At 39.0% G+C, this 15839-nt stretch overlaps 1 protein-coding gene across 1 annotated transcript; it reads left to right on the forward strand.

Moving 5' to 3' along the window:
* The first annotated feature begins 1428 nt into the window (after window positions 1–1428).
* LOC139467826 (cadherin-related family member 1a-like) lies at window positions 1429–13980 on the forward strand. The gene is made up of 11 exons (XM_071249334.1): window positions 1429–1545; window positions 2464–2671; window positions 3680–3856; window positions 4354–4494; window positions 5843–5968; window positions 6497–6679; window positions 9593–9795; window positions 11646–12496; window positions 13045–13086; window positions 13546–13604; window positions 13940–13980. Exons 1-11 carry the CDS (start codon window positions 1429–1431, stop codon window positions 13978–13980), a joined length of 2148 nt encoding a protein of 715 aa, XP_071105435.1.
* The last annotated feature ends 1859 nt before the right edge of the window (window positions 13981–15839 follow it).

Below are 15839 nucleotides of genomic sequence, written 5' to 3' on the forward strand. Positions count from 1 at the left end.
CATATGCATTTAATAGATATCGAGCTTGTCTGGTCTGTCTTGACAAGTGGCTTGATTGGTATGAGCACAGAAGAATGATCAATCTTTAACATCATATATCTAATTTCTTAACGATTATTATAAGCATTCAATTGTCAATGTTCACAATTTGTATTGACGAGTATATGTAGATATATTTTAAATCTGGTAAGGTTTTGAGTAATCGTTACTAATATTCCATGATATTAAGACAACTCATTGTGTATTTCGCCACAAACTGTTCAATTATTAACTCAGTGGATTAGATATCAATATATAAACACTTAACACCTAATTCCCAACAATGCAAAGCATATGTAACGTTTGTATCGGCCATATTGTTCCTCGGGTGGGTGGTTGGACCAATTACGTGGTTTTGCTGGTTCAGATAAGAGAGAAAGTAAATGATAATGTCGTGAAAGCGGTGTTATAACGATGAATAAATTGTGTATAAAGTTAATCAGTGTGTTTTTCTGTTTTTTCACAGTATTGAAGTAGGATTCACATGAAATGAGATTTAACTTGTAATCATGAGTTCAGAACTTTTCCTCAGTTAACTCGGATTTATTGCTAGGGCCGTTTATTTAGCCACCATATACTCCAGCACAAAGAATTCCAGCGATGAATTTGAAATTAAAATATTCTTTCGGTAAAGCTTCAAGTTAACTTGGCAGGCCTGGAAACGGAAATGCCATTGACAAAAGAAACTATGCTAACTACAGAATACCATGATTGTGAAACATGTTTCGTCCCTTTTGAAATTTTTAGCAACTACACAATTCAAAGTAGTTTGTGAATCTGAAACATGTACGGCTCAATATGCGACTAGACTTCTACTGTGCATGTCTTGTCTTACTAAACATGAAAGTGCAATGTTTTTAAAGGTTACCCGAAGCGACAGTAAAAACCAATAATCAACTCAGGCCTGCTACGGGCACGGTATGACGCCCTCAGCTTAAATTCAGCAGTTATACTGAGTGTGTACTTTACACACATATATATCCTGCACTTAACGGTGAAGGTGTGTCGGGGGTGAAATTAAGCCTTGTATTTGCTCTTTCAATATGGTGACCATTGATAACTCACGGTGGTGTCCTCTCCTAGTGACTATAACAGTAATATTTATGTTGTCAACGTCTAGTTAACATTCATTGGCGTTGCTTGAACGAATATAGGATAATCTGAAATTGACCTTAGCCCGCTCTTGGGAAAGGGCCGTGTAAATAGGGACTGAGCAAGGCAACAGACCCTCCCATTTGCTCATTTGATAACTATTATCGTGCTATTATTCATATACTGTTCAGTTATTTCATGGTCATATGAAGTTGATTATATTCGAGCAACATTTTTCCTAAGTAGGGTCTGGCTAAATCCTTGCTGGTGGTCTTGATAATTGATAGATAATGATTCATGCTGTTTATTTCGTACAATGATTCTTCAGCAAGTATGACAGCATTAAAGGAGGTTCATCAGATGATGCTGTTGGCGTGTGTTGTGTTGTGGATATGTATACAAGGTAGTAATGGGGTAGGTTCATTTCCGTCTACAATACATAATGGATGTATCAACACACTGATACAAGATGGTTTTTTTGTAAATTGATTTTGTATAAATTGTCATAAATATACTATACCTGATGGACGTTGTCAATTATATTTAAATTAGTTGTAATTGAAATTTAAAACAATAATTCGGTGATGACTATCATATTTAAGGGGTGTTAATTCCGTTGCATTCGTTAGATAATGTAAATCTACGTTGGTAGTGAATAATTGAATGCTGTTAAAGTCATATAGACAGCAATCACCGAGCTATGTATGTGCCTCCGCGGTAATAACAGAATCAGGACAAGCCATAACATTGACTGAAAACATAAACATCATTTTACGTAACTGCTTTTAATCAACCTTCTTCTATTTAGACCTACTTCTAGGCCCCGATAATGTTAATTACTGCAAACGATATTTGTAAATATGAAAAATATAAATTTCATACAGTTTCAAGACACGTGATGTCACAGAGTTACAGCGTTCGACATAGCTATCAAGTGGCGAAGTAGGTAAAAGAAATCGGTGACATATCCCAACTTTATGATATACAAAATTGGTAAAACGCTAATGTATAGTGGAATAGTTCATGTATTAAATTAATAATTGAAACAAAGTATCTTGATCAGTCATAGAAATTATTGTTGGCTATTAATCTGTACTGAGGAAGGAACTACTGAACAGGTAAGGAGTTGCGTCCCTTGGTCACGCCAGGAACCTATAATCGTGGCTTCGAATATCGGTTCTCCCCGATTATATTTCTAGGTTTGTCAGCACCATACCCGTGCTCGTAGGCTTCGCCAAGTGTTAAACGTCCTGCAACACTTCTGGCTTTACTCACATTAATCTGACACGCCGTGATATAACTGAAATACTCATTCACTCACTCTTTACCCAGGCATCCAGCACAACGACCCCATCCCCTATAGTAATGACGGACTTCCAGGTGACCAACATCCACGAGGACAAGCAGATTGAGGAGGACATCGCCACCGTTGGATGTTCGGACTCCGTGAGCGGGGACGGCACGTGTCCGGTTTGCAACATCAAATCGATGTTTCCACAAGGCGGTCCATTCCGTGTATGGCGGAAATACGGGAATCAAGGTACGTCTGAAGCGTAGTGCTCTAACATTGTGATTATACACTGTTTGCCGTGCTGTTCCATTCCCGCGGAGTACTCTCTCAGGAATTACTATACTACTGAGTGTTTGTTTGTTCGTTTGGTTGTTGATGTTGTTGTTGTTGTTGTTGTTGTTGTTCAACGCTGCACTCAGCAACATTCCAGCTATACGACGGCGGTCTATGAATAAACGAATCTGGACCAGACAATCCAGTGATTGACACCATGAGCATCGATCTACGCAATTGGGATACGATGACATGCATAAATATTATTACTGAGTGAGTTGTTGTTGCATGACGTTACAGCAAAACATCGCTAATGGTGAGGTGAGGTGAAATGGTGTTTATTGTCGCCTTCAGGATTATTGCACTATATAGTGTGCGTGCAGCTGCTTGTAATATTCCGAACCGGTGGCCCTGTCGAACTACAACGTCTTTGAGTAACTTGCACCTAGCGTATAAAAGACAGTTAGTACGCTGTCATACCTCGAACTTTCATGATTTTGGCGTATCCATAGCGTATACATAACGAGTTCACCGTAAATGTAATGAATGTCTGACGTATTTGTAGCGTATCACTGACAACGTGTTAATGCGTATTGTCAGCGTTTGTCATGCGTGTTCAACGTATCGCCAGCTAGCACTATAAATCGGCATCAGTCCGGACTAGTATATGTGTACAAGCAGCCACACACACACGCACGCACGCACGCACGCACGCACGCACGCACGCACGCACGCACGCACGCACACACGCACACACACACACACACGCACGCACGAACAACACACACACACACACACGTACGTGCATGCACGTCGCTATACAAGTGCAATAATCTTGGATGCGACGTTAAACACCATTTCACCTCACCTCACTATCATTTCTAAGATTAAAATGTGTTATAGGGCACAAGGAGAACTATTGGACTGATATAAACTGCCATAAACGTGCGGTGCTTGTAAAGTATCCTTGTTTTTCTGCTTCAGATTTCCACGTATATTATGTTGGCGGGGCTGCCACCGATGGCCTTGACTACAACGTGGCACGCACCTACAACATTACCATTGAATGTACGTCAGCTGACGAAACAACAACCGTCACGAAGATACTAGAAGTTGACGTCCAGCCCAACCAGCCGCCCTTCGTGTTTGATAACCCAGGGGGTATGTTTGACACTGGAGTAACAGTCCGTGCTGTACATAGTGCCTCATTTGCAGTTCGTGGAACGTAATGCGCTTTGACAGTGATATTGGCAATGATTGTCAATGAAAGGGCCATACTATAAGTTTGTAGCAGGATAGCCAGGCGTACACTGGGTTGTTAGCGTCTCAGAAATCCACGTGCTGATTGTATTGCTCGTGGCGGGGTATAAGAGATTTATTCCCCTGCTGATAAATTTATTACCCTCAAAGACGGGTTACACAGTATTTACCCAGATCACGTGGACCAATCGGATCTCATCATTCTGACATGGTGGTATGGTCATATTTAATATATGGTTACAACTTTCTCATTTTCACAACCTTTTTGACGTAAGTGGTGCTCAATTAATTTCCAGGTGTATCTTTGTTTGTGTTTCCCAATCAAACTGATCCTTCATCCAGCCTTGTTGTACATACGTCGCACACTGTATTTCATATGGAAGTGTTTAAATTTTCAGTAACTTTGTCATACGACGCCCAAGTGAACACGGGAGTAGGCTGGACCGTGTACGACATCAACGTGAGAGACAATGAGTCTGACCCCATCACTTACATCTGGAGCACTGAACCCGTCGTGGATTACTTCGACATTGGGCAGAGTGAGTACACAACTTACATACATGGTGGGACCTTTTATGTATACTGGCAATGTCCTATACTTATAGCTATGTTCAATGCGCTAGGCAATGCAGGAGTACCCGTGGCAACAACCATTTAAGAATAATGAAAACCCCAAAAACCTCAGGTAAACAAAAAGGCAAATACCCCAATGTGGTGTAGTGATGTTGTAACTTGACTAAAGGAATTTAGCATGGCTTTTAACCCCTTTATGTGAATAATACTGATAATAATAATAATAATAATAATAAGAAGAAGAAGAAGAAGAAGAAGAAGAAGAGGAAGAAGAAGAAGAAGCAAATATGCGGACCCCGCTTTTGAAATGTCACGCTTGCATCCCAAGTACCAAGTTGTCCGACTCCCAATTGTTCTCGGTGCCTTAGGTTTGGTACCTCCCAATCTGTTGACTGACATTGGGAGCATACCCGGGTTTGCTACCAGGAATACAGTCATTCTGACAATCTGGGTAATGTAGATGGCTGCAGTGTTGGGGAGTCTTCACATTCTCCGAAAAGTTCTGGATGGGTTTGACTAGGCCGTGCTTCCTGAGAGAAGTCCCATTCGCTGTCTGGGCTGCGTGTAGAGGGGGCAAGGGCCCTGCGCTGATGATGAGCTTAACCAGCCTGCCTGTGCCAGGATCACCCAAACCCTCTTTGCTGCAATTTTTATTTTAATCTGTAAATAATAAAAGTTGAGCCTATCCAGCCTGACTGTTTGTTTTAGTTTGTAAATAATAATAATAATGACGATTACTATTGCGCCACATCCACCAACTTGTGCATGGTCATAGCGCTACATAAAACATTCAAGCACGCCTAGAGCATAAGAAACTTAAGGAATTATAAGTAGTGACGTCTGAAGAGATGGGTTTTCAGGACTGATTTGTAAAGCAATACATATTATTACCTTATTTATTGCTGGCTGTTCGGGATCATCAGCAACCCATGCTTGTCGTAAGGGGCGACTAACGGAATCAGGTGGTCAGGCTCGCTGACTTGCTTGATGCATGTCATCGTATCCCAATTGCGTGGATCGATGCTCATGATTTCAATCACTCGATTATTTACAGACCGCCGTCATATAGCTGGAATATTGCTGAGAGCGGCGTTAAACAACAAATAAACAATACAACATCTAGAAAGGCGACTTAGTAAAGATTATATAAAATCTAGAGAGAACCATTTTTTAAATTAATTGTTTTCGATTAAATGTATGTTTAAATCCTCGTTGCTTTGTGAAAGCATGCGTAAACACAGTGCCAAGACATCGAAAAACCTTGCAGAGGTGTCTCTGACTCTGTCTATCTCCTCGTTTCCTCACTCCTGTCAGGCGACGGCATCATTCAAGTCGTGAAAGATCTCAGGACGGCAGTTGTGGATGTCGTGGCAATAAAGGTCAACATCTCAGACGGCCATAACGTCGTTGGTCCATTCACCGTCACTGTACAACTGACAAGTAGGTTCCCCTTCTGAAATATGGCTATTCCTACCTGTACCTTGATAACGGTAAAATATATCTGCAGATTTGGGGAAGGCTACCAGTAAAGGGGGCACCTGGTCGGTATTGACTTCAGAGTGGATTCATAAACTACCATGTCATCTCGCCAAAATAACCAAAGCATTGAAGTGAATAGCTTTAAAGCAGACGACGTAGTGCCTGGTCGATTAATTGTTGTTGTTTTATCCACACATATAGCACACAGAAATTAATCATTCAAGTAATTATATCTTCTATACGGTGATGGACCACGTGTTCCCTTTGCTGATAGCCTTACCCATTTGTATTACTTCAGTTAAAAACTACCATGCGAGTTAATATGTAGTTAAAGTTAATATAGAACCAGGACTATTAATATGTATTCTGTTTATAACATAATTATCATCTGAGACATTAAATATGTTTTAGTATGTTGTTAAGCACAAACATGTTGCAAATACTTGACATTTATTTTAAGTTGCTTAAGATGGCGATATTATTTTATAGATCTGAACTCTCGCCCTGTATTCACCAATCTCCCCACCAATGTGTCCGTGTATGAAGACCTCTCCGGGGGCTCCTCCATCTACACACTGTCCTACGTTGATTACGACCTATACTCGACCTTGATCCCTGTCTGTTCCGTCACCCCGGACAACGAAAACTACAAATTTGTCTATCTCACCGGGGGTGTGTATGTTTGATTGTAACAACACATATGCACTATAGCATGAACGCAATAACACAAATGTAATGTAACCTGATTGTACCAACACATATGTAAAATAGCATGATTGATACAACACATACGTAAAATAGCATTATTGTAACACATATGTAATGTAACATGATTGTAACAACACATATGTAAAATAGCATGACTGTACCAACACATATGTAAAATAGCATGATTGTACCAACACATATGTAAAATAGCATGACTGTACCAACACATACGTTATGAAGTATGATTGTAACAACACATATGTAAAATAGCATGATTGTACCAACACATATGTAAAATAGCATGATTGTACCAACACATATGTAAAATAGCATGATTGTACCAACACATATGTAAAATAGCATGATTTTACCAACACATATGTAAAATAGCATGATTGTACCAACACATATGTAAAATAGCATGATTGATACAACACATATGTAAAATAGCATTATTGTACCAACACATATGTAATGTAGCATGATTGTAACAACACGTATGTAATGTAGCATGATTGTAACAACACATATGTAAAATAGCATGATTGATACAACACATATGTAAAATAGCATGATTGATACAACACATATGTAAAATAGCATGATTGTAACAACACATGTGTAAAATAGCATGATTGTACCAACACATATGTAAAATATCATGATTGTACCAACACATGTGTAAAATAGCATGATTGATACAACACATACGTAATATAGCATTATTGTAACAACACATATGTAAAACAGCATGATTGCACCAACACAGATTTTACCAACACATATGTAAAATAACATGACTGTAACAACACATATGTTATGAAGTTTGATTGTACCAACACATATGTAAAATAGCATGATTGTAACAACACATATGTAAAATAGCATGATTTTACCAACACATGTGTAAAATAGCATGATTTTACCAACATATATGTAAAATAGCATGATTGTTACAACACATATGTAAAATAGCATTATTGTAACAACACATATGTAAAATAGCATGATTGTAACAACACGTATGTAATGTAGCATGATTGTAACAACACATGTGTAAAATAGCATGATTGTAACAACACATATGTAAAATAGCATGATTGTAACAACACGTATGTAATGTAGCATGATTGTAACAACACATGTGTAAAATAGCATGATTGTAACAACACATACGTAAAATAGCATGATTGTAACAACACATATGTAATGTAGCATGATTGTAACAACACGTATGTAATGTAGCATGATTGATACAACACATATGTAAAATAGCATGATTGTTACAACACATGTGTAAAATAGCATGATTGATACAACACATATGTAAAATAGCATTATTGTAACACATATGTAATGTAGCATGATTGTAACAACACGTATGTAATGTAGCATGATTGTAACAACACATAAGTAAAATAGCATGATTGTACCAACACATGTGTAAAATAGCATGATTGATACAACACATATGTAAAATAGCATTATTGTAACAACGCATATGCAAAATAACACGACTCTGCTAACACATGTGTAAAATTGCATTATTGTAACAACGCATATGCAAAATAACACGACTGTACTAACACATATGTAAAATAACATGATTTTACCAACATATATGTAAAATAACATGACTGTAACAACACATATGTTATGAAGTTTGATTGTACCAACACATATGTAAAATAGCATGATTTTACCAACATATATGTAAAATAGCATGACTGTAACATCACATATGTTATGAAGTATGATTGTAACAACACATATGTAAAATAGCATGATTGTACCAACATATATGTAAAATTGCATGATTGTAACAGCACATATGTAATGTAGCATGATTGTAATAACACGTATGTGCAATACCATGATTGTAAATTTTATCGAAAAAATATATTGTCATAGAAAATGCTTTTAAAAATTATTATGCTTCAGACTGTTAAAATGCAAAAGCGGCTGCTGCCACAAAAAATACATTCTTGCAAGGTGATTTTTGTGTGCTATATAATCCTGATCGTGATAGCCGCATACACGACAGAGTTAGAAGGCATTGACGATACAGTATGTGTTGAGTTGTTTGTCTCTAGAGTGTGTCAGTTCTGTTTATCAACGGAGGACTGGTTATTGGTCAATCTTTTCTTACCGCTGTAAACCACAACTGTTAATCAAATGGTGATGCTGTCATATTAACACTGAGTGTTATATGTCAAAAATGCATTTTCTCTAAGAATCGAACTGTTAACATTAAGATTTATCCGAATAAGTAAAATTACTTATATGTACCTCCCATATGTATGGTCCGGGGACCTTAAATGCAATGTATGTCCATATCTTTTGACTCCTATGCAATATATATCTATGACTTTGACGCCTATGCAATGTACATCTATGACTTTGACTCCTATGCAATGTATGTCTATGACTTTGACTCCTATGCAATTTATATCTATGACTTTGACTCCTCTGCAATGTATATCTATGACTTTGACTCCTCTGCAATGTATATCTATGACTTTGACTCCTATGCAATGTATATCTATGACTTTGACTCCTATGCAATGTACATCTATGACTTTGACTCCTATGCAATGTATATCTATGACTTTGACTCCTATGCAATGTATATCTATGACTTTGACTCCTATGCAATGTACATCTATGACTTTGACTCCTATGCAATGTACATCTATGACTTTGACTCCTATGCAATGTATATCTATGACTTTGACTCCTCTGCAATGTATATCTATGACTTTGACTCCTCTGCAATGTATATCTATGACTTTGACTCCTATGCAATGTATATCTATGACTTTGACTTCTCGACTTTTAAGTCTGGTGTGATGGTCTGTTACAATGTAATCCCTGCAGCTAAACGGATACAGCTGGAATCTCTGACGACAGAAGGCAACCTCCTGGATTTCGAAACGACGACATATTACAACATCTCCTGCCTCATTAATGACGGTTACCTCGACTCCGTCGGCGGTTATATCAACCTGTTCGTCCTCAACGTCAACGAGCCACCCGAATTCAACGACCGAGTGTACTACTGCATAATGAATGAAAACTATGTACGTATAAAGGCTTATAAAAATTCATGGGACATTTCGTAATTTTATCATCTGAATTAAGTCAATCATTTATTGATAACCTGCTATTGAAATTGTTAGACATGAAACAGTCGTTTGTAATGAGTCAGATTATAGATTATTTCGCCATTGCTTCCAGTTGATGGACTTAAAATTAATAGTTAAAAAGTCATGTCCATGACACAATCGCCCTCCTTAACGATATATACTCTGCAAAAAAAAAAACGCAAACGTGATATTTATGTGTATATTTTTCATATCATATAAATTATCAACAGATCAATTGTTCAAAATTGGCACACATCATTGTCATTGATTCAGGTTCATATGACACACACATGGAACAGTAGATGGTCAAGGTGAAAGTCATCTGTTCTCAATATCTTGCATTGCCACCATTGGAGTACAAAACGTCCTGGCATTGTCGTACCATGGAAGCAATCAGATCCCGAATTGTGGCCTGGGGAATGTTCACCCACTCTGCCTGCAGTGCTTGTGCCAACTGTCGGAGGTTCTGTTATTGTTGTTGACCTGCTCGCAGTCGTTGATTAAGTGCATCCCATAAATGTTTGATTGGGTTTAAATCTGGTGACCTGAAAGGCCATGGCAGGACATGAATGTTGTACTTCCTGTAGCAAGGATGTTGTCAGTCTTGCCGTGTGAGGTCGGCCGTTGTGTTGTAAAATGACGTTCATTTGTTTCACAGTGGTAAGGACGTATGGCCGAAAAAACTCATCCGTGTGACCTTGTGCGGTTTAATTACCTAGAATTTGCACCTAGTTTGTTCTACCAGTGTAGGAGATGGCTGACCACATCATCCCACTACCACCATCAAATCTGTCCACTTCCTGCATACAGTTTCGTGCATATAGCTCCCCGCGACGTCTGTAAACACGACGTCCACTAACTTCACTGCGAAGCATAAAACGTGACTCGTCACAACATCAAACTTGTCTCAACCGCAATTGTTGCTATACTCTGTGACTCTGACACCATTTGATGTCGCAGCCGACGATGCAGGTCCGTCAAAACCGGTTCTTTGGAACGAATACCTTCAGCACGTAAACGATTCCTCACTGTCTGAGGAATCCTACGCAGTCCTGGTATTGTTGTAGTTGTAGAGGTGGCCGTGGTGCTTCTTTCACGTAAGTGACGTAGCCGTATGAATATATCCTATGCTCTAGTGGTGATACGTGGTCGACCGGATCTGGGTAGATCTGATAACGGTTCCACAACCTTGTAATGGCGTTTGGTGATACATGTACGTGGAAAAAACCTAGCTTCAGCTGAAGATGATTCTCCTGCTTGCAGTCGGCCGATGGTGTTCTTGCTTTCGTTATTCACTTTCTGCAGTATCTCATTCTTTCCACACAAATCAATCCCAATCCATGCAGAAAGGACCAATTCATTAACTTTGTATGGATGTCAGCAACACACTGTCAGATATTTCCGATTTTAGTACATTTGCATATATTTTTTGCAGAGTATACAAGTAAACTGCCCGGCAAAAAAAAGTATACACTAGAAAATAGGAACTGACCAAAAACGCTATGAAACGTTACTAAGCTGAAAACTGTCAATGAAACAAATGATTAAAGCCCAAAACATAACTATGATACCCGTTGAGCCTTTAAATAGATCCCCATCGAATAACCGTTTCTTGTTTGTTATATTTTAGCCACCGTCAAACATGGGTGCACAGTTTTGCACGGCAGTTTAGAAACGTGTCAGTTGACCCTTGAAAGAGTTTATGATTATTGCTAAAATGGGGAAAGGAGAATTTTCATGATTCAATATTCTTGATATTTAACTTTAGAATATTTCCACTGCAGCAAAACGTCGGTGCATGTGATCTGAGCGGACTGACTGTGTCTGACCCAGAAGGCAATAGCATCATCGACTACAGGTTGTTAACTGGTAACAACAGCGAGCGCTTTCAGTACGACAACGCAAAGAAACAGCTGGCTTTCAATGTAGATTACGACGTAGATGCAGCAGCAATGCCAACAAGCGTCCGCCTTACGTTAGCTGCCGTTGACGATCAGTCGGCTACAGGGACTGCACAGATTCAAATCAACGTTATAGATGTCAACGACAACGCTCCTTCCTTTGCTACAAGTGTCAACGCCTACAGCGTTACGCAAGGTCAAGCCGTAGGCGCGATCGGAAGGATTACCGCTACAGACGCCGATCTTACGTCACCAAACAACGACGTGACATTCACCGTAACTGGCGGTTCTTTCTCTAACTACGTCTCTGTACTCGGCAACGGACAGGTGATCTACGCTAATGAGTTCGACACCTCGTATTCCGGCAAGAGCGAGTTGGTATACGTTGAGGCAAAAGATGGCGGTAGTCCTGTAAAGTCGTCAACTGCCACAGTTATCGTTTCCTTTCAGACTACCACATCAACAACTACAACCACAACTACAACTTCTACTCCCACCACGACCCCTACCACAACAACCACCACACCTAAACCAGGGTTCTTTGATTACACTGAGAACATCGTGTTGTTTTGTTTCTTGATGTTCCTCCTCTTGTTACTGGTGTTGGCAGCGCTCTATCTTCTCTACCGCTACTGCTACATGCCCTCTGGTCCAGCCGGGGCAGGAAAGGGCCCTTCACTCTGTGAATCGTTAAGTGGTGAAGGAGGAGGATGTGATGACTGTTTCAGACCAAGGTAGGATCTGTTAATTGGGAATGATCTCAGAAAAACCCATTTGACGAAGTATTGTTTTGTTTGTTTGTTTGTTTGTTTGTTTGTTTCTTATCGCCGCACTCAGCAATATTCCAGCTATCGTGTCTGGATCAGTGATAGACACCTTTGGCATCGATCTACGCATTTGGGATGTCATGACATGCACCAACTAAGTCGGCGAGCCTGACTACCCGATCCCGTTAGCATGGGTAGTTGAAGACATTTCCAACCCGGATCTTTGACGACGTTTTGATTTAATGTGACAAAATTGACTATTTATAGCATCTTTATATGCAGGCTAAGTGAACCTGTCAAATTTCAACCTTCTCATATACACTAAATGCATTTGATTTTAAGTCGAGGGTGTCATTTCCCAATGATGTAGCAGAATGTTGTCATGTAACCTTTTTTCTCTTAATAAGAAACTTTATCATCCGATACTCCATATGAAACACTGTCTGAGTGATATGAAGGTTGAAGCATTAACGTTCTGCAAATAGTGTGTATGTACATCTTTCCTATTCTTACAGCCAACCGAACAGGGTCCAAAACCAACCAAGGAATGACTACCCGTGAGTATGTCAATCTTACTGACAGACTTTTGCCCATTTTGGTAATTTTGTCTATAATTTGAAAAAGTTAAATTCCAAGATATAGAGCCCTGCATATGGATCATGTTCATGGCACACTACACTTCCAAAATTGTTACTGCAATTAAAATAACAATTAGTGAGTGAGTATGGTTTTACCCCGTATAGCAATATTCCATTACGGAATTGGATACCAGAAATAGGCTTCTCCATGAGGGGAATCGAACCCGGGCTTTCGGAGTTACGAGCGAACGCTTAGACAACTCGGCTCCACCACCGCAATTCGCTCTATCACAAACTGTGTATAATCCGGTAATAACTACCGACATTAACAGAATAGCCCTACATCGTGAATTCATTAGAAAAGCACTAAATTCAAAATTCACCTCCAACGCATTACATATGCAAACACTTTCAACTTATTATATGTGACTATTGCAGGATGAGACAGCAGCCACCGCGCATTAACGGGGACTATAAAGACCCATTCTGGAAGTCGGGTGAGTAAAATGGGGTCAGATCTAGACTTCATTTTCGGATTGCTATTTTTAAAACGTTTATTTTGACTTTAAAAGTACCTGTGATATAAATATTCTCATCAAACTTTTGTCTCAATTTATAACTTGTTGGGATCTTACTTCATGAAAAATGAAATTCATGCTGTTCCTATAGCCTGGAATAATTGGAGTAAAAACAGTTTCATGACAGTTTTCTTTTTCTGTCAGTCAAACATTGAAGTAACATATCAACAGAATGCGTTATTTTTTGTTGTTGTAAAACATGACTTATAAACAATAAAGAATTTAACATATAAACGTGTGCCTTTTTCTTACAGATGACCATTACGAGAATGGCGCCATTGCGAGGATTTTCTGAGCTATTTGAATCATCAAATGGCCAACAATGTGGACTCCCTTTGCTTAAGAGCCCACTGAAGTAGCAGTAGCATCTATGACGAACATGATACACATGTGTGTATATTATAGATCGCGTATACGAATAAACAAGTCCTAAAAAGTGTTGTTAGTATTTTTGATATATCCAGTGCTGAACATTTGGTTTTTTCAATTTTCGTCCTTGTTAATTGTAACTATCTTGAATTTCGAAAGCATTAAATATATATAGATTGATGAGACTTAATCAGAACGCATTCGGGAGATTTGTCGGGACAAGCATGGATGTCTTGTGATCTAGGGTACACCAGTGGCCCTGTAGTCTGAGACGCCATTCGCTGTGCCGTGTTGCACTGCATCCCTTAGACGTTCCAGGATCCGCACGATTTCCCGATTCGCCCTGATTGCGATCCTTAGTTTGCCAGAACCATACTTGTTTATTTTCCCCAGAATAGTAAACCGAAATACATGAACATGTACTGTTCTAAGCATTAACCCCAACTCTTGTCTTTTCGGCCCTGGTGTATGTAGGAAATAGTCGGTAGAGGGGGTAGAAAAGGCAATGGTCTCATTAGCTGAAGGTGAAAAGGTGGTATAGAATCTCGTAGACAATGATAACGCATAATGACATTCTTTTCAAGGGAAGAGAAAAGACGCTACAGAGTGAGATTACTTTCACACATGTAGTTAAATCTCCCCACGCCTGCTTATCTATTCCACGAGAAATTATGTATGTTCCCGCGACGTGTTTGTTCAGCTGAAAACTTGCCTTGCAGGTTCGACAGGGATTTGCTTTTATTTACATCTATCCATACCGAAAATAGTACATAAAAAAGGTGAACGTAATATCTATGTATTTTACAATGCATCATATACACAATTTTGTTTTAATGAATAAACCTACATTATGAGGTTCCCGTTCTTGTTTACGTGTTATGATCAAACTTAATTGCCGGAAAAAAAGGAAAAATTGGATTTGACAAACAAACGTTATTAAAACGTTACTAGGCTTAAAAGAGTCGCCGAAACACTGCAAACTTATGTTCCAAAACACAAATATGATACCCGTACCGAATAAAACTCACTTCCTTGGTTTTTTATATATTTTAGTCACCATAGGTGTAAACTTTCTTTTGCCCAGTGTATGAATGGATCAATGATTGAATCAATATAAGTTACAACTAGACTATACCAGAAAGGTCAAAGTTGCCATCAAATTTCATAACATTTACGTCGCTCCATGTGGGTATTAAAACTATAGCAAAAGCTCACAGGACATCCTGTACATTGTACTTACCTTTGGAGTGAGTGAGTATGGTTTTACGCCGCTTTTAGCAATATTCCTGCAATATCACGGCGGGGAACACCAGAAATGGGCTCAAACATTGTACCCATCTCGGGAATCGAACGCAGGTCTTCGGCGTGACGAGTGAACGCTTTAACCACTTGGCTACCCGAAAGCCCCCCTTTGGAAGAAAATATAAACGTTAAGACATTGTATAAACCACAATGCTAGGGAGAACAGCAGTGTATTTTAACCATTAGTGTTTTACGAAGTGTTTCCTTTCTTTCTTACAATGCTAGAGAGGTCATTTACCGTTTCCTAGCTTCAGTAGGTTCAGGAAAGTAAAGTCCCAATGTGTCGTATATATTTGCATTGGAAAAATTAGTAGAGTACTTACTAGAGGTGTTGATCAACAATCATGTTATCTTCCATGTTATTACGTCTATCGAAAACGTCGAGCGTCGAAACAATTATTATTTCAGCACGCCATCGTTTGATGTAAAATTGCGAAGCTATAATAATAATCCGACCAACCAATACTCCCCTGCACGCCACTG

Source organism: Haliotis cracherodii, unplaced genomic scaffold (assembly GCF_022045235.1).
Source record: "Haliotis cracherodii isolate W230 unplaced genomic scaffold, xgHalCrac1.p SCAF_1, whole genome shotgun sequence".
Classification (NCBI taxonomy): Eukaryota; Metazoa; Mollusca; class Gastropoda; order Lepetellida; family Haliotidae; genus Haliotis; species Haliotis cracherodii.

What these genes read in the sequence shown, in the direction of transcription:
- LOC139467826 (XM_071249334.1), top strand. Translation starts at nt 1,429, where the DNA reads ATGCTGTTTATTTCGTACAATGATTCTTCAGCAAGTATGACAGCATTA. An exon ending in CGTGTTTGATAACCCAGGGG is followed by an intron (nt 3,857 to 4,353) that starts GTATGTTTGACA and finishes TTAAATTTTCAG; the next exon opens with TAACTTTGTCATACGACGCC. An exon ending in ATTTGTCTATCTCACCGGGG is followed by an intron (nt 6,680 to 9,592) that starts GTGTGTATGTTT and finishes TAATCCCTGCAG; the next exon opens with CTAAACGGATACAGCTGGAA.